Source organism: Ips typographus, linkage group LG8 (assembly GCF_016097725.1).
Source record: "Ips typographus isolate SLU linkage group LG8, UJ_Ityp_2.0, whole genome shotgun sequence".
Lineage (NCBI taxonomy): Eukaryota > Metazoa > Arthropoda > Insecta > Coleoptera > Curculionidae > Ips > Ips typographus.
In genome coordinates, this window is record NC_138429.1 from 3,637,525 (window position 1) to 3,657,727 (window position 20,203).

The window sequence follows — 20,203 nt, forward strand, 5'->3', positions numbered from 1 at the left end:
AACTGCAAAAAAAAGTTGGTAACAACCACACTTATTTGGTACACCATATACTACTAAAAAGTCCCATGTGACGTAGTAGCCAGTTGCCCCGTCTCTTTTTTGCTTATAGCGAACTGAGCGAAACAAAATATGACCAAATTTCAACTTTGAAAGTGTCATTTACTGAATTTGCTTTCCGATTCTAGAGAGAATTGAAGAGTCTCTAATTACGTCACGGCAAATCGTGCCAGACTCATTTTAATATACAGACTTAATAGGACCGAATGGGGCAGAATAAAAGAATCAGCATGGTATGCTACGCCGATGATGCAGCTATTCTCGCGGAAGATAGAACTACACAATTCTGCCAGCCAAGCCAAGCGAACATGACCATATCTGTAGAAAGCATAACCTTTGCTAAAGATCCCGTAAGATGTAAGCTGGTAGTTCAGGTGAAAATCATCGAGAAAGTCTCACAATTCAAATAATTGGGTATGGATCTGTCGAGTTATCACAACCCAGTGAAGGACCTAAGAAGCCAAATCAACAAAGCGTCTGCCATGTCGGGCTGCTTAAGGCAGATAATATGGGCGAACGAATACATGCGAAAGGATAGCAAGGTCAGGATCTATAAGACTTGTATCAGGCCAAATAGAAACCAGAGAAGAAACCAACAAAACGAAAAGAATGCTTCGAGTAGCCGAAATCAAAAAGCTCAGGACTATAATGGGAAAAACAAGAATAGACCGAATTTGGAACACTGACATTAGGGAACAATGTGGGGTGCAAGACATCGTAAGATGGAGGAGACAAAGAAAAAGATATTGGTACGCTCACGTGAGAAGAATGGAAGAGGAAGACTGCCACGAATCGCACTTGAACGGAAAAGAGCACCCGGAAGACCACCTAAGAGATGGAAGGACAGCTGGCAGTCCATCTCCCAGGAACTGATCCAGAGGAACCTGCAAAACTAACAGATCGCGAGATCTTTAATATGAATAGAAGAAGACTTAATAGGACATTGTAAGCCATAAACTGTATTAAGTTTATATTTTGAACTTTAAACTCCATTACGGTAGACGACCCCATTGTTGGCAACATTGCGATTTTCTTTTTATAGAAGCTTCAGATGTAAGACAATGAGATGAGAATTTACAAAGTAACGGAAATAATCTGTAAAATCGATTATTCAGCTATTCAACCAAAAACTAGTCAAAGTTAGAAAGAACAATAAAATCTGAAATTGACAAGACATCCATTTGACACATACTAGAGTTGTTCTAATACCTACCCTATTGCACTTTAATAAACATTTCGTTACTCCAAAACTTAATTAGTGAGAGTCTAGCAAACTGTAACCTAATTGGAAACAAAAAGTTGAATAAAGAAACTTCTAAACTGGATCACGTAACCAACCAGTTCTAATATATCATATACGACTTGTCAATTTTTGCAACAGCAAATCTCCATCAATCAAACGTAAGTGAAGCTAATACGGTTTAAATAGCCGACTGCATTATTCACCAACTTTATGCGTTTATCATAAATAAATCACCGTGTAGCTAAGTACTGACTAACATTCTATTCAATGTGGGCATATAATGGGTATCCATTTACATGATAAATAGATAAGTTGGCAAGTTACAAGAGATAGTTTACGATTTTTAAGAAATACTATATGCCAGTTGGTGCATATTTCTGCATAAAACGCGTTACTGTTTCTTGGAATATTCTCAGTTATTGTAGAATAACTGATCTTTCGTATTTTTAACGAAATCAGTTTTACTGATTGGTATTAATTGTGTAACAAAGTAAAATGGACTGCACCTCTACAAGAGGCATTTCTTCCTTTTTGATTATTTGAATTCCAAAGTGTATGAATTGCTGCTGGAACCGTCATTTTTTTATAATTCCAAATACACGTATTATAAATCAAGCGTCTAATACCACATTTGCCAACTTTCAGTCACATTTATCCAGGGGCTTAGCATACGAGAGCGCAGCCTTCAACTCATGAAAGCAGCGTTATACGATAACGGATGAGATTTCCTACAAATCTTTAATAGGATAATCTAAACCTAAATGTCAAGTCTGAAAACAAAAAAAAAATGATAACACGATGATATGGAAAAATGTATTGTATCGCGTCTTTGGAAAGCCTAGATTTATGACCTGTATATGCCACCAACTTAAGCTGTCACGATTTTTCCGGCTTAATTCAAGTTAAATCGTGCTTGCGCATTTAAAACAAGCGGTTAGGTTCAATCGCGAAAATCCATTGTAGGAAACATGTTTCTGCGTTTTTTCGTTTACAGGTAATTAACTGGAAGTAATCAATTTTCTTTTTGTCATGTGTTTTACAAGGCAAGTTACGAGTGAATGACGGTAAATTTAGCGAATAAGACTGTGTTTTATAAATATAGCAAAGTTTTCGTAAATACCTGTTTGTAGTTTGCGATTGGTTAAAAAAGCAGCTTTCTGGCCCACTGTGCTGAGATTTACGCAATTACTGCACATGTAGACTTACGCAGAGTCCACAAGAGCAGTATCTGCGTGAATCACAGCACTGTTCGTAGTTTGTGCTGCTGCTTTTTTTGACCAAATACAAACTATGTCCACTGAGATTTACGCAAATGCTTGACAAGTAGATTTAAAATTCAAAGTACAGTTTTACACTACACGACGATCAGTAGCGAAGACCTTACACAACAGAGCGAGATACTGGACATAGGAAGGTGGGTAAGACAGAGAAGAAAATACTGGAATAAAGACAACAAACTTGTAAAAATCGCAAGAAACAAACAACCCTGTCGAAAAACGAACCCAAGGCAGACCTCCAAAACGCTGGAAAGAGTGCTGGACAGAGGCATAATAGGACAAAACAGGAATACCTATATGGACACCCATATTACAAAGAGAGAAGAAGAAGAACAGTTTTGAGTCACTTATGTGTTTACAGGACGGACAAAGCGAGTTCTGAAATAAAACTGTAACAAAATGTATGTTTTCAACGCTTTCTGTATCTTCGAAAAGCCTCAACCAAATTTGATGAGTAAAGTTAGTTTTCATATTATACTCTTATTAATTGAATCAAAAAATAAACGCATTGAAGCTTAAAGGTTAATCTTGAACCACATAACAAATATCAAGGCAAAATACCGATTTCAACAATTATTATTAATTCAACGAGACAGCTTAATCAACATGCAAAATATCCAATTAACAAATCCTCCTCCATGTTCGACGCGAGCAACAATTCCAATCTCAGCCAGTTGTTCATTAAAGGCAAATTATAAATTCAGAAAAGTGTATATTAAAATTAATCGGGACTGTTTTCAGATAATCCATACATAATTTTAATAGGCATTATGATAATGGGCAAAAACAATGCGACACACACAATTTTTGTTGTTGAGGGCCCACATGGACGCGGAAGTGACAATATGAATGAATTGATGTGCCCAGGTGGTGCAAAGATTGTACTTTAATCATTCATAATCAACTATATAAGTTCAATAATAATTGATAAACACAAATAACCGGCAAAGGTTGGGAATTTTCTCTTGATCAGTTGCCATACATAATTCATATGAATAAAAATTAAACTTTCACGGAAATGCTTTGAACTGTAGGTAACGGTACAATTCGTTACCATTGCACCAAGTAAAAAAAAAAGTGTAATTTGACTGATCCTAGAATGTTTATCAGATATTATTATAAATTTTCTAGTAGAAGTTTTTATTTAGTTAAAGGTCGTTGCATACGTTTGAATAAATTGTCTTTTAGTTGTCATTTCCAATCATCGAACAGTACAGGTGCACCCTTAATTAATAAATAAGTCCAGCTACTGTTCTATACAATGGAAATCTTAAGTACAAACAAATTGAATAATAATTACTATGTTGCATTACCTAAAATAATTGTATTTTTTCCCAATCAGAAAACGCTTTTGTTGATTGGTTTTATAAATAGGTGCAGAAACACGTCAAAAAACATTTAATTTTAAATAGTGCAAAAAGTCAAGTTTTTTAAAGGAAACACTGAATTTTTATAATTTTATTTTGATTTTCCGTCTAAAATTAAAACTTTTTGCACATTTTAAAATTCATATTAAGACTAATTTTTGACCACCCCATTTCATTATTTTTCACGTTTTACTGCACCCACACTCGAGCCGCGTTCGGCGTGCTTTCAAATGACAGTTTTGACGTCCATGACAGTTGCCACGTGACTATACAACACTACTGTCTTGGGCAGTCACGTAACAACTGTAAAAAAATTACAATAAACCTATAAAACCAGCTTGAAATAAAATGTGTTTTGAGTGATTTACTTCTACTTTATACTTTTATGGTGACATTCTTGACAGACCAGTCCTGTTGCTAAAGTGTCCACTGTCAAAACTACCACAAACCTATAAAAACATTTAACATTCTGCAAAATCATTAGATTCAATTTTAAAACGACTGTTTGTCAAATTGACTGGTTTCAACTGACACAAATAACAGTTGTCACGTGATCTTACAACATTCGCGTCTTAAACGGTCACGTGACAACTGTAAAAAAATTGCAATAAACTTATAAAACAGGCTTGGAATGAATTTATAGTTCCAGGGTTAGTTTTTTTAACATTCCAGTCCGACATCAAGAGTCCAATCCTGTCTTTAAAGTGTCAGCTGTCAAAATTCAGTACCGTGAACCAATAAAAACATTTACCATACAAAAGAATTTAAAAAAATAACTTGAGAACGATCGTTCGCTACAATTTGACCAGAACTAGTCGAATTTACTATATTCAAGTGCCACAAATGACAGTTTTGACGTTAATGACAGTTGTCACGTGATCTTACAAAACTCGTGTCTTAGATGGTCACGTAACAAGTGCAAAAAATTACAATAAACTTGTAAAACAAGCATGAAATGAAATGTTACGAGTTTCGAGTGATTTACTTCTACTTGATAGTTTTATGGTACGTTTTTTGACATTCGTGACCGACAAAAAGTGTCCAATCTTGTCTTTAAAGTGTCCACTGTCAAAATTCAGTACCGTGAACCAATAAAAACATTTACCATACAAAAGAATTTAAAAAAATAACTTGAGAACGATCGTTTGCTACAATTTGACCAGAACTAGTCGAATTTACTATGTTCAAGTGCCACAAATGACAGTTTTGACGTTAATGACAGTTGTCACGTGATCTTACAAAACTCGTGTCTTAGATGGTCAGGTAACAAGTGCAAAAAATTACAATAAACTTGTAAAACAAGGATGAAAATGTAATGTTACGAGTTTCGAGTGATTTACTTCCACTTTTGATAGTTTCATGGTACGTTTTTTGACATTCGTGACCGACAAAAAGTATCCAATCTTGTCTTTAAAGTGTCCACTGTCAAAATTCAGTACCATGAACCTATAAAAACACTTAACAATCTGCAAAATCATTGGATTCAACTTCAAAACGACTGTTTGTCAAATTGAGTGCTTTCAACTGACACAAATGACAGTTTTCACATTAATGACAGTTGTCACGTGATCTTACAACATTCGTATTTTAAACGGTCACGTGACAACTGTAAAAAAATTGCAACAAACTTACAAAACAGGCTTGAAATGAATTTATAGTTCCATGGTGAGTTTTTTAACATTCCAGTGCGACAAAAGAGGCCAATCCTGTCTTTAAAGTGTCATCTGTCAAAATTCAGTAACGTAGACCAATAAAAACACTTAACATACAAAAGAATATGAAAAAATAACTTGAGAACGACCGTTCGCTACAATTTGACCAGAACTAGTCGAATTTACTATGTTCAAGTGCCACAAATGACAGTTTTGACATTAATGACAGTTGTCACGTGATCTTACAAAACTCGTGTTTTAGATGGTCAGGTAACAAGTGCAAAAAATTACAATAAACTTGTAAAACAAGCATGAAATGAAATGTTACGAGTTTCGAGTGATTTACTTCTACTTGATAGTTCCATGGTACGTTTTTTGACATTCGTGACCGACAAAAAGTGTCCAATCTTGTCTTTAAAGTGTCCACTGTCAAAATTCAGTACCATGAACCTATAAAAACACTTAACAATCTGCAAAATCATTGGATTCAACTTCAAAGCGACTGTTTGTCAAATTGATTGCTTTCAACTGACACAAATGACAGTTTTCACATTAATGACACGTGATCTTACAACATTAGTATTTTAAACGGTCACGTGACAACAGTAAAAAATTGCAATAAACTTACAAAACAGGCTTGAAATGAATTTATAGTACAAGTGCAAGTTAAAATTCAGTAACGTAGACCAATAAAAACACTTAACATAGAAAAGAATTAATAAAAACAACTTGAGAACGGCCGTTTGTTACAATTTGACCAGAACTAGTCGAATTTACTATATTCAAGTGACAGTTTTGACGTTAATGACAGTTGTCACGTGATCTTACAATACTTGTGCCTTAGGCGGTCACGTAACAAGTGCAAAAAAATTACAATAAACTTGTAAAACAAGCATGAAATGCAATGTTTTTTGACATTCGTGACCTACAAAAAGTGTCTAATACTGACTTTAAAGTGTCAGTTGTCAAAATTCAGTTCCGTGAAGCTTGAAAATGAATGCGACTCTAGAACCTAAATCTTAACACGACAAAACGCAAAAACGGTTTGGCAAATGAGAAATTTTACATATAATGGTAAATATGTATGTCAGAGATGGATACAGTTACGTATATGACATTATACATGGAATATGCTTAAAATAATTGAATTACCAAAAAGTTAATTACCAAAGGAGTTAGAAAAATGTCATTGATTAGGTTTACGCTTAAAGTACAGTTAAAAGCAAATTTCCATCTATACCTAGAAAATATCATTCTTCCGTTCCATCCAACATCTTCCCCATAGTTTAGATGACTTCCTGTTAATCTTGTTAACCCAGTGTAAAACAAAATGTTATCGAACCATATCTACCATTTAAAGTGCTCATCAAAATATGATATCTTCATCTAATTAGATCTTCAAGAAAAAAATCTTAATTTGTATATATTATAATACAAAAGCGGGTCGTTCCAGCTGATTTATCCAGCATCACATTATAAAATAATGGCACCAGGTGCGCTCGTGCTCCTTATTGAAGACAGTTGAAAGGCATGCTGCCTTAAATATTCTATAGGAATAGACAAGTGCGGTTGTCTGAATTGCGATCAGCAGCAGGAGTGCTCACAATAACAGTGTAAATAATGATAATGCCCCTGCAGGAACTACAAACTGCTTTTTCCTACCCGGGGCATTGAATTGCAGTTCTTTTTTTTTATGAGAACCTCTATTTGATTTATTCTCGCATGTCGTGGCTGGTTTGTTCAAACTGACTTTCATTCACTCAACAATGTGTTTTGCTGTATTTTTCCTCGTTAAGTAGTGCGTGAGTGTGAATAACGGTACTCTCAAGGCATTTAAGTGCATCTTGTCTATGATTGTTGACTAACAAATGCATCTACAGGTGAAAAGAGCAACGTCTAATTAAGTTCCATCGGGCAGTAACTCCTCTCGCGATAAATAGTAACGGTTCCTGTAAACGATCGTAATTATCGTAACTAACGAAACGAAGACGATACAAATGAAGCAGGACATCTCGTCTTACCTCTACAGACTGCACACCTGCAACAGAATTGCCGAAACGGCCTTGGCCTCGCACGCAACGTTTCAACAACGGATTTTCTTGGTTCATAGAGAAAAAGTACATACAATCAATGCTTTTACTAATTATTGGGTTGAATTTAAAATTCATAAAAACATGGTCGTACTCTCCAAGTCAAAAATATGATTTGTTGATCTGTGAATGACATTTAATAGAGCAGAATACAGATGGGTCACATACACAATTTGGATTTAGGAAGAGCTGATGGGTACAAGAGAAATATGAACTGTGATATGTTCGCCTGTTTTATAGGCTATCAGAAGGCGTTCGATAGAATAAAACGCGAAAAGAGGATGGACGTCTTGATGAATATGGGGATTAATGATAAAGATCTCAGGATCATCCCAAACCTGTACTGGAATCAAACAGCTTCTATTAAAATTAGTATATGGAGCGTAACAAACTAACACAGTAAACATTCCTTTAAGAAGTCAGGCAGGATTGAGGATACCGATCATAGGAATTTTGCTGAATAGAAAGCGAATGATCAACATTCGTTACGCAGATGATACAGAGGTTTTCACTGACAAAATGAACAACTTACAAGAACTAATCAACAAGTAAAACCAAATTCCAAAGAAGTTGGTTGAAGATTTGGCTTGCCGATCAATAACACACCAATAGACAAAGTAACACAGTTCACCTATTTGGGAACCATGATCAATGATTTAAAGGAGGATGCTGAGAATATCATGGTTGAATAGAGTGACCAAGTGTTGGAAAGAATGAAGAAGGACTTGGAAGTAATGAATCAAGAGAAGAAAGCGTAAATAACTCAAACATGTTATGATCAATGAAAGCAAACCACCTTTTACATCCGTTTTCCAAGGGAACCAGGAAGGAGAATATGATGACCTAAAAACTTGAGAACATGGTTTTGAAAAACTGCTACCAAACTATTTAAAGCAGTCTTGAACCAAGTCATCATATGATTGATTCCAAATATAGTTTCCTTAGGTTGTTAATAGTTTTTCTTTTCAGTTTCGTCTTTAATTTTCGTTATAATTAGTAGTTATTTTAGTGGTTTGGCTCATTTTGCCGCCTTTAAAGAATGTGATTTGGGAGTATAACTGTATACTAGTATACTTTTAAAATCATGGTAGACCCCCACTTGGTTATTACCTCCCTGGATTGTTTAAATTTCACTGGCGTAGAAAAATAACCTACTTACCAGACTACTAAAAAAAGTATAAAAAACAACCTTGAACCTTCCATATTAAAATGATGGTTATTTATAAAATTATGCTTGCCAGATTTTACAATCATAGTAAGTACTGCTACACCAAGTTTATTTTGACAACAAATATTCCTAATTAAATTTCGACACTGGGTTTCCTTTGGATCATTAATCAATCGTCAGCTTTAACATTTCGTTACTACGAAAAATCCATAAAAACCGTTTTTCTAATTGGTGTCCGTGCCAGAAACTTTGTTTTGTTTGCAATATCTCAGAATTAGCGTTGTAGTAAATAACGTTCTTTATTTATTTTTATTTACATATTCATTTTCAGTTGAGCTGAAATGGAAGCTGATTAATATTAATTAAAAAAAAAAAAAAGAATTTCGAAAAAGAACTGGAAATTATTCGAAACGTTTAATTAATTCTAAGTTGCTCCTTAACTAGTTTAGTCGCGCCAGGTGTTGAATGTTACGAAACACATGAGTGGTGCTTGAATTGGGCCAACTATAATTAATATTAAAACATTTTTGCTGATTTTATTTATAAACATTATTTTCTACCCTCAAATCAAAAAACTAAAATAAAGTTACATAATACAGTGTGATCAACAACATAGTAGTGTAGTGCCTAATAATTACTAAATTACAGTAAAGAACATTTTAATAATTTTTTATCCCACGAGTATGGATTTTTAAAATAGTAGACAAGTTTACATCAATTTCATGATCCCTTTGGAATTACCCATCAAAACAGTTTCAAAAATGTGCATTTTTTTAAAATAAGTCATTAGAACTGCATTTACCTAGAATAATCACTAAATTTAGACAGCCTGGCGACATAACAATTAATGTGCGCTCACTTTATTAAGTGACTAATTGATTAGGCTATAAATCAAGATCACTAATTAAATGTGATTTGTTGAAATGTATTAATTACCTTATTAAATATTTCCCGCCGCCTTCTATATTATCGCTATCGATCAGAAACACCAAATTAACACGATAAGCGTGTGGATTAGATCTGAGCGTATAGAAACCGCCACGCATTCTGATCAGTCGTCTAATTTAAGGTGACAATAATTTATTTATACATTTTTCGACCCAGTTGTGCTCGCTGTGTATAATTTGACGTTAATGGTGATTGGAGTACAAATGCAAAGCTTATTACACGAGCCTAGTGAAACTTAGAAAGGAGTGGAATAAGAAAAATACTAAATAACAGCGAAACTAATATTGGAATAATTATGTTTTATTTGAAAAACATTTTCAATGATATGGATTATTGAAGCATAAGTAAATATGTTATGATGAGTAAAACAAGAAAAATTTTTGCAGAGTTGGAATAACCTTAAAAATTACTTTTTCAAAAATGTAACACTACGGAGTTAAATTGAAAAACAACGTAGAAATTTCCTTTGTAGAGTTGTAAATAAATGTATACATAAAATGTTAAAGAATTTTCCGAAATTATGTGGAAAAATTGTTTTTTTTTTCTATTATTTTTGATTACATAAAACAAGAAAACTCAAGTATTGAACAACAGTTCCACTTTAAAAAACTACGTATTGTATGTACGAGTAGGTATAAACTAAAATCTGTTTTGCTTCAGAAGCAATTTTAAGTTTGTCATCTGTTCGCAACTAATAGAGGACTTCAAACTTGATCAATTCTTGAGAAACTTAGCAAATAAGAACAGTTTTCAAACTTCTGGTGACATTTTAAAGGATCAGAATCGACTTTCTAAGCTGTAAAAAATTGTTTGAAAGTTTCTAAAACTTTTTTAAGGATCAGAAAACAGTTTTGGAGCCACTAATACCATTGGTGTTTCCGAGCTGCCAAAAAAAAATTGAAAACAAATGCTGTGGAAGATACGACTATTCCATTGTTGTTTTCACACAAATTTAAGACACTCTGTACAATTAACACTCTTTTTAGTTATGAAGGATAATTTTTCTTCAGCTTGATTGACAAATCAATCAAAACTTAAAACTTATTGTGATTTAACAATTATAAAAAGGTGTTTCGCAAGCAAATGACTTATTGAAACTACCTTGAAAAATGAGGCCACTTTTAATAATAATATATGTTTATATCATCTATTGCAAATCTCTCATAAATAATCGTAATCCATTTATGTATGGTGTACCCTAAAGCCGGTTATTTATACTATTATTATTACCTATACCCTTTCTTGGTAGGTAAATCGGTTATGGCATTATTTAGATGCCGACCAATTTAACAATAACAATTCCTAAACCAGATTTGCGTTCTTGAAAGCTGGTTTAATATCAAATTACGATTCGCACGCCCATATGTTAGTATGTCATTGTTACGTCCTAGAAAATTAAAATTAAATATTATTGTAAAAATATATTGCCAGTTTATAAGTCTGCACCGGCCTGACCTACTCAACGGTATTAAAGTTGGCTAAATTTACAGCTTGGTGTTTTATATTGTCGAGTTTAATATTTCACTTTTGGCAAACGCAACATGTTTCGTGTTTTACGGTCATTGATGCCAAAATGCGAACGCAACGGTTGTTTTAAATCAAAACCTGCGTAAACTAATCGGTTTTTTGCACCGCCATAATATGATACTTGTAATTAACTAATTTCTGGCTTGTTTCAGATGCAAATATTCAAAAATGTTCCAACGAAGGAGAAACCGTGGTACTAACTAACATATCGAAATCGCAGTGTTATCTGTGCAAATGTAAAGTAAGTATCTTTTTAGTAGCTATTTTTTACATAATATATGGTACAATTCAAAGTAAAATGGGATGACGTAACAACGTAGACTACATCAGTAGAATTTAAAAATTGCTACTACTCATTTAAAACACAGGTCAACAAGTGGTAGTTGTCTAGTGTCACGTGATTTGTAAAGGTTGGCAAACAATTTAATTTTGCTTTACACGTGAACACAAAAAGTATTCTTAAAAAATTACCAATCCACCAAAATCTTAGCAGAGGATTTATCATCTTTCAGATATTTATATATTAATTTTAGGTTTTGGAACCAAATTGTGTAACGTTAATTCAACTTTAAGAAACGTTGCATTTGCATGCAAATTTGGCACGCAAATCAATCTTAACCTTTTGAGTTTCATAGATATTTTTAGTAAAATTGGTGTTCGTGTGTTTATTGGGAAGGTTGTCGACTAAAAATTCATTTTTGTCACCGATTTTGTGCTGAAATTAAAAAATTTTATATGGATAATTACCTGATTGAATCTTGACTACACCCTTAACTTCGATATTATGTTTTTTTAGCAAAAAGAGACCTAAAGCTCCACTACTTTACAGTGTCCCAAATTTAACATCAATTGTGATTTAGAAACAAACTACGCTTGAATATTTACAAGTTGTATGCTTTTGCCAAATTCAAGAATTATTTTGAACACATTTAATCAATTAATAGGTAAACGAGCGTATTGTATGATGTACAAATGTACAAACTGAATTGCTGGGTTAAATTAAGGCAAATGTGCTCTTTTTAATGTCGTAGAGTACAGACACACATTTTACTTTGAACTACTTATTAAGTCATGGTTGTAAGCCCACTAAAACTCCATTAAATCAACTAATCATACAGCGAATAATTATCAGAATGAAGCTAAAAAAATCGTTCGGTTATTGACACTATCTGAAGACCTTGTATTGTTTATGTTAACGAGAGGTCATTTTCGATATGTAAGTATGTTAGATGTTCCATGTATTCAGACGTGTATTTGCTGCTTTTATCACTAGGAAATTCCATCAGAAACCTATTAGATTTACATTTGAGTATCAAAATCAGAGGTTTGACGTGTTTGGTGAAAGTATAGTTTTTTCCTTTGTAAATTTCCTCGTTGTTGGTAAAATTTGTAATTAAATACGTTTTCCTAGTATTCATGTGAAACACCTGAATTAATAGCTAAATTTTAGTGGAAAGCCAGTGTCGTAGACGTACATAAACACAATTTTCAGAGAGTTTAGTTTAAAACACTGGATAATTCCAAAAATAAATACTAAAAACAACCAATTTTAATATAAAGTAAAAAATAGAAAAACAATCAGAGTGGCGAAGCTTGTATTAACTAGACTAAACTCTAAACTAACACCTACACTGGAACACCTGGTGTTTGACTAGTCTCAGACCTTTGATCTTAAGATGGATGATTTTGTAATTAAATCACGTAACTTTCTGATACAGTGTGACGTAAATATAGATAAATTATTGTAGTAAAAACTGATGGACGTGATTTAAGAAAAATCGTTCAGTTTGCAATAACACTTGTCATTGTTCATCAAAGTGAGTTATAGACTGTGATTCAATCTGTTTTTTTTTTTTTAATTTTGTGGAACTTAGAAACCACTCAAAAAATTAGCATTACAACGTTCTCGGTTGTAAATTTGCGAAAAAATTACACATCGATTCCAGCAGAAATCACTCGAGGAATTTAGTTGCGTCGACCGAGTACCAGAACCCACAAACTGTGACGCAACAAGGTAAAATATTTGACTCCAGGCAAGACAACACCGGAGTCGCAAGACCTTGCCCCCAGCAGATTGTCTTGAAATTAACGCGCGAAGAATGTCCTGTAACGGCTCGCCAAAGTGGTTAACATGTTGTCGTGTTTTATTTATTTTTAGGTTGATAAACTACATTTTCAATAGTACAAAGGAGTTGCCACAATGTGTACGTCCACATGTGCAGCCACTGTTTGTGGTTTGTGATTGGTCAAGGAAAAAAAAGCAACAGCTTTTTGTAACCAATCACATACTAAGCACATATTTGGATAAATCCCAGCAGAGTGGTTTTTTATTGTCAATGTGCTAAGTCTACTGTGTCATCTGGCAAAAACTATCAATTTACCTGACTAATTATTTTTGGCTTGATATCTAAAAAACAATATCAAATTGAAACTGTGGTTAGAGTTAGAAACTATCAGGGACCATCTTTTGTTAAAATTACGTTTTCAACGTAAATCAGTTTTATAAAAACAAACCAAAAAACATGGATAATTCAGGTTAATGAATACATATCACTAGCTGCAAAAACAAATTTTAGAATTTACTTCTTTTAAGAACTTCTAAAATTGAATCCTATTTTTTGTTTCAAAAAGAGCCTACAACACCGGAGTCGCTATTGGCCGGTTTTGGAATGAGACCATCGGAATCAATTGGAAAAAGATTAATCACACAGGAGCCCAAATCAGCACTTGATGCAATCACAAGTGCCCTAAATAAGCTTAAACATTTCTATTATTGTCAATGATTATAAAACATTCTATAGCAAAGTCTATCAAAATCCGTTTTCACTAATTCGAAAATAGTTTAATAAAGAACAGAAATACAAGAGCCCCAAAACGCAAACTTATGAAAAGTTTCCTTCACCTGCGGAACCAAGATGGAAGACGTCGTGTTTTACAGCAGCAACGTTTGTTTGATGAAAATTAAGGACTCTAACTTTATTAATAACTCAATTACAACCAAAAAATAGACGATCCATCAGTAAACATTATTATTAATTTGAACATTCAACTTACCTGCGAATTATGGGGCAAAATCAACAAACTCTGAGTTAAAGTGGGCTCAGACAAGACGTATTATCCATCCACCTAGAAATTATCCAGAATGTGTAAAAAATCTAATTTAATACTTTTTGTAACCTACAAATTATATGCATTACTACTTTTTGATGGCTGGTATCTGTCAAAGGAGCCAGTTTTGGCATAATTCACACACAAGCCATCATAGACTCCTACGTCATCCCATTTTACTTTGATCTTCACCATAGCTAACCAACTAGAAATAATTAACATTAACTTGCAAATTCTAATGTTTGTTTAATGAGCTTAATTAAAGTCGATGCAAGTAAATACTTACTAATTAATTTTCTCTTTCGCATGCAATTTACATGAAACTTCACACCCAGTTGAAAGGTACAACTCAAATTGGTGGTACAACAATAATAATTTATACTGAAGATAGGCAATTAGTCACTCTCGTCCATCAGACGACAATTCGCGTTATTCAACGCTTATTGGTAAATCAATTAAACATTGTGTTACGACGAATTTAATTATCCCGTCTATTAATAAGTTTTGTGATGATAGCGATGTTATTTATGCGGTATTAATTGTTTAACGTCCACATGTCCTCGAGGAATGTTACTATTTGACTAAGCTTAAGTGACAAAATATTTACTTTACCTCACTTTTACCGGTAGCTAAATTTAAATGTTTTATTGGTTTATTGAACAATGTTTCATAATAAGTTTGGCCTTAACAGATTATTTGTTTCAGAACGGACTTGTCTTGTGCGACCCGAAAGATCCACGCACAGATGGTTGTCATTTTCAAGTAGAGGTCGAGTGCTGTAAAATATGCAAAGGTAATTAAAAATCTACATTTACTAATATTGGGAAGTCAGTTTTTATAATTTACAGGGTGTATCTATAAGGGAAAGTCCTATCTCAGCTATACCGAATGGACAGACCCATCGAACCCTTGCAAGGTTATGAGATGCGAAGCAGGAATTGTGACAATATCAGATATGCACTGTTATACACCCTGTTCCAATCCCCTACCACCCGAGCCTGGAAAATGTTGCAGAACCTGTCCAGGTAAAAATAATTAACAAAAGTTTAATCTAGTATGTATGTGAAAATTTGTTTTAATAACTCTCTGTATAGTCTTCTGATTCCAAAAATGTAGATGGTTTTGAGCTAATGGAATGTAAAAGTTGTGTTGTTCGCGTCTTCTTGTCGAGTTTAAAGTCCGAATCTTCACGTTTTTCTTCTAGATCTTCTTTAGTAGGTTTAAAAAGTTTGAAATCCACTTCATTTTGCGTTGAGGCTTTGGGATCTTCTATTATTGGAACTTCAGTAGCTGACTTATGATCATCTACTTTGGTAGGGTTTCAATCTTAGGAACCTTACGTTCTTTTAAAACTTCCTCAGTTTTGACCCCTTTTCCGGACAGGACGCTTTTAGCTATTTTCTGTTTTAGTACTAGGTTGAGCTGTATCCTTTGACTGATCAGTATGTTTCTTGGCACTTTTGCTTCCAATCTTGCTTATCACAGATTCTGGCTCCTTTTCTGTTTTTTCCCCCTGTTCTAATTCTTCATTTCTACACTTTTACTAAACTCTTTTAAAGCTTGTTTCTCTTGTTTTAATTTCTCTTCTTCCTGAGACGTAAACTTATTGGCACTTTTACCAAAACGTTCAACTCTGACTTAAAATTTGTAGTTTCAGGTGCAACAGTTTTTGGTTCTTTTCCGATCTTAAATTTATCTTTTTTCTTATCTTCCTGGAACGCATTCTTGGCAGCTTCTCCATTTGACGACAGCAATGTTTCTATATCTGTTTTTCAAGTGTTTTATCATCTATTTCTTCATTTAAACAAATTGCGGATCTTTTTTAACTTTTGGTGCTTTACAAACATCTTTTAATGCTTCAGTTGGTCCCTCTTGTTTTATTAAACATTTTAGGTTGATCGTTTTTCACTTTTTTTCTGGTGATTTTAGTCTTACTATTTTTAATAGTTTTTGCTATCTAAATATACAGACCGACCCTGTACAGGGTGTACCATTTTCGACACTTTTGTATCTCGCTAATTTTTAAACGTTTTCGCTGACATGGTGTCAACACACAGGTACAAATTGACATTTGCTATACCTAATAGCTATTTATGTAACCAGTTACGAAAAGATCGATTTTGTGTAACGAATGAATGTTTGTAGGGCGAGCGCAGAGAGGTCCTACAATTTGAATGAGTTACACAATAAGACATTTTCGAAACGTGTTGCATACATAATTTTTTCTAATTTTGACCAAAAAGCTGTGAAAACCATCTTTTAAAGTGATTTAACACAAATATTCACTTTCATAGCACCTTGTATAAACTGTGACAACGACATTTTATGATGGATGTCGCCCATATGTTTCTACGGAAATGCATAAAAACAGGGAGTGATGAAATGAACTTTTCATAACTAGTTACATAAAGTAAAACGTTTTGTCACTCTAATCAGTTTTGAAAAGTGTCACTTTATATGCCAAAATTAGAAAAAACAATTTTTATAATTTTTTTTTTCAAAAAACGTATTTCTTTTAGTTTTTAGGTTTCGTCATGTAAAACAAGTGCACAAAATCACATTTTTAACACCACTATTTTTAAACAAATTTAAAAGTCTCGAGAATGGGACACCCTGTAACAGTTGTGGAATGTGCTAAACATGCTTATTAAATATAATATAGTCAATAAAAGAGGTTATTACAAACGAAGTACCAAAAAAATCTAATTTGAGTGTATTGTTTGCCAACATGAAGGACGTTAATAGAATCGACGCTACTAAAAGCATGCAATATTAATGATTAGAAAAACTTTTCTGTAAATATTAATGATCTTAGACAATCTTTCGGTAGTTTTTATTATATCTCTTTTGAATAAGCGGTATGATTGGAATGTTGAAATATTCTAATACGCCTCTATATGAGAAGTATATTAATTAAACCCAAGTTGGTGATTGTATTATATTAAGAATTTGGAGCAGATGTTTGGTGACTTAGACAAGTTTCTTATAAAATAAATTCACATTTAGTGTGCCAAATAAACGGACAAAAGGTGGAGGAAAACCGGGACGTAGTGACAGAAAATGATTCTTGCCTAAAATGCCGTTGCAGCCGAGGTAGGCTAACTTGTTCCAAAAAAGCATGTCCAGTGCTAATGTGTCCAGTAAGCCAACAAGTCAAAGAACCAGGTAGATGTACCAAAAAAAAATATTGTTTTTAAAAAAACAACTCACAATGCTTGTTTCAGACGAATGTTGCCCAAAATGCACGGGTAACTGGCAACCTTTCGTTCCACCAGGAGTGTGCCCTTTTCAACGAAAAATCTATCGGGAAGAATTCCAGATGCAAGTAGATGCATGCACCAACTGCCAGTGTCTTAATGGGACGTCGATTTGCACGAGAAAAAGTTGTCCAATTTTGGAGTGTCCACCGGAAAATCAAAAATTACAAGCGGGACATTGCTGTCCCAGGTGCGCCTCTATGCCACAATCTAATACATACAACATCGAATGTCGTTATTCTGGACGCACCTTCGAGGCATGTATACCATAGTATAACGTTTACAAATTATGATTTTTTTAAAAATATTTATTTCTATTCAGAGCTGTCGGTAATTTAGATTAATTTAATTGAAAATTGTAATTCAATTACTTTCAGAGTAATTCAAAAAAACAGTAAATTCAAATTGAACTTATTTTTTAGCTCTTACTGGGAAAAAATTTTGACAGGACAGTTGTAGAGAATTCTAAACGTCTTTTGCAATTTAAGAAACTTCTTAGACGGTTTAGGAGCATTGTAGAAATTTCTGGCAGCTTTCAGAAGATTATTAGCAGTATTTAGAGAATTTCGGCAATTCCAAAATGATTTTCAAGGTTTTTAGTAATTTAAAAAAATTTTGGAACATTTAGAATATTCGTAGAGAGACCTCTGGCAGTTTGTGAGAGATTTTTAGTAGTATTTAGAAACTTCTTAAAAATACAAAAACAATTCTTGAAAATTTTGGGGCGTTTGTGCAGGCTTTTTGGCAATTTTTAGATTTTTTGGAGGTTTTTTGGTAGTATTTAGTGCCTGCTGACAAATTCAAAGTGATTCTAGAGACCTCTGGGACTTGAATAAAGTCCGGGATTGTTTAAGACTCTTCTAGAAGTCCTCTAGCAGTATTTGAAAGATTTTCAGTAGTATTAAGAGATTTCCGACAATTTCTAAATGATTTTCAAAGCCTTTAGTAATTTTAAAAAATCTTGAAACATTTAGTTCCCCTGTAGATGCCTCTGGCAGTTTGTGGGAGGATCTGTTTGGCAATATCAACACAAATTTTAAAAACCTTGGCAACTTTTAGGATTTTCATAGTATTTAGTGGCTAATGTATAGTGATTCTAGAGGCATCGGGGAATTGAAAAAAGTCCGGGATTATTTAAGAAATTTGTAGAAATTCTCTGGCAGTATTTGGAAGATTTTCAGTAGGATTTGGAGATTTCTGGCAAATCCAAAATGATTCTAAAGGAATTTTTCAATTTCCTAACTCACAGTATTCTGACAGCTTTCAATGTGTAGTTCAACTATGACTAGTAATTGGTAATTCAATTATTTTTTTTTGTAATTGCGACAGCTCTGTAAATCTGTTCAATCTAAAAAACAAAATATTTAATCGCAATTTGTTAGGTAGAATGGTATGGTTTGGAAGATTAACGAGTGTAGTTCCTGCAAATGTAACGCTGGAATAGTGAGTTGTGCCCGAATCCGATGTAACACCACATGCGATTCTGGAATGAGAACCATTATGGTACCTGGTGAATGTTGTCCGAGATGTCTAGAAAGTAAAAGTAATTTATTAATTGAATTTTAACTTTTCTGACCCGAATATTCTGTGAATTCCAGGAGATGGAACGTGTATGGCCTTTGGTGATCCACACTACAAAACCTTCGACGGTAAAATATACACATTCAGAGGAATGGGAAAATATCAGTTAATCGAAGACTGCGAGAATCGCACTTTTTCCATTAAAGTAGCCAACGAAGTTTCCAAATACATGCATTCGGCGATTACAAAAAGGGTGACCATAACTTTTGGCGACATCCGCTTAAACTTGCAACAACGAATGAGAGTGAAGTATAATGGCCAAAAGCTAACGTTGCCCTTTACAAAGGAGGGTGAATTCAGGGTAAGTTGATTTATCAAGGTCTTCCTCACTTCCTATCGTAAACAAATTTTTCTATAGGTAAAAAAGGATAATAACGCAATTGAGGTCCGGTTGCAAAACGACGTGGTAATTTTGTGGAATGGCAAGAGTTTTCTGGAAGTTACCGTACCACCGAATTATAAAGGAAAACTCTGCGGTCTGTGCGGAAATTTTAATGGCAAAGTAAAGGACGACCTTAAAACAAAGAACGGTAAAATTGTCAACGACGATTTAGTCAGTTTTGGATTATCCTGGTGTGTTGGTAAGTTTAAAGTTTAATCAAATTGAAACACATTTACTTTAAAAAAAAATTTAGGTAAAAAATCCGATTGTGCCAAAGAAATGAGATACAACACCACTAAAGACCATAGTAAGATCCGAAATTGTCAATACCTGAAAGATCCATTCTTTAGAGATTGCGAATCAAAACTAAGCAATACCAATTATTATGCTGCCTGCAAAATGGACATGGAGCACTGTGTGCATAAGAAATGTTACTGTGAAAGCTTAACAGCATATGCTAGAGAGTGTCAGAGGTTAGGAGTGACCCTCTCAGATTGGCAAAGGTAGATTTCAAGATTTTTTTTGAAATATTTAAAATATAAACTT

The 20,203-nt window shown here is 33.7% G+C and overlaps 1 protein-coding gene and 1 long non-coding RNA gene across 4 annotated transcripts in view; one reads left to right on the forward strand and one right to left on the reverse strand.

Moving 5' to 3' along the window:
* Positions 1-20,203, forward strand: part of cv-2 (crosveinless 2-secreting protein) — a 54,194-nt gene that overhangs the window by 32,281 nt on the left and 1,710 nt on the right. For 2 of the 3 annotated variants that reach the window (XM_081985325.1, XM_081985324.1), the window contains exons 3-11: positions 11,482-11,570; positions 15,143-15,230; positions 15,286-15,462; positions 17,444-17,602; positions 17,662-17,951; positions 19,081-19,231; positions 19,293-19,576; positions 19,634-19,856; positions 19,911-20,160. In XM_081985325.1, the coding sequence (XP_081841451.1) occupies positions 11,482-11,570; positions 15,143-15,230; positions 15,286-15,462; positions 17,444-17,602; positions 17,662-17,951; positions 19,081-19,231; positions 19,293-19,576; positions 19,634-19,856; positions 19,911-20,160 (1,711 nt within the window). The remainder of the gene's footprint in view (positions 1-11,481; positions 11,571-15,142; positions 15,231-15,285; positions 15,463-17,443; positions 17,603-17,661; positions 17,952-19,080; positions 19,232-19,292; positions 19,577-19,633; positions 19,857-19,910; positions 20,161-20,203) is intronic. The other variant, XM_081985326.1, reaches the window with a different exon arrangement.
* Positions 9,375-9,894, reverse strand: LOC145732781 (uncharacterized). Its single transcript, XR_014179056.1, has 2 exons — positions 9,791-9,894; positions 9,375-9,738 (listed from the first exon to the last, which is right to left on the reverse strand). It is a non-coding gene; the product is annotated as an uncharacterized LOC145732781 (long non-coding RNA).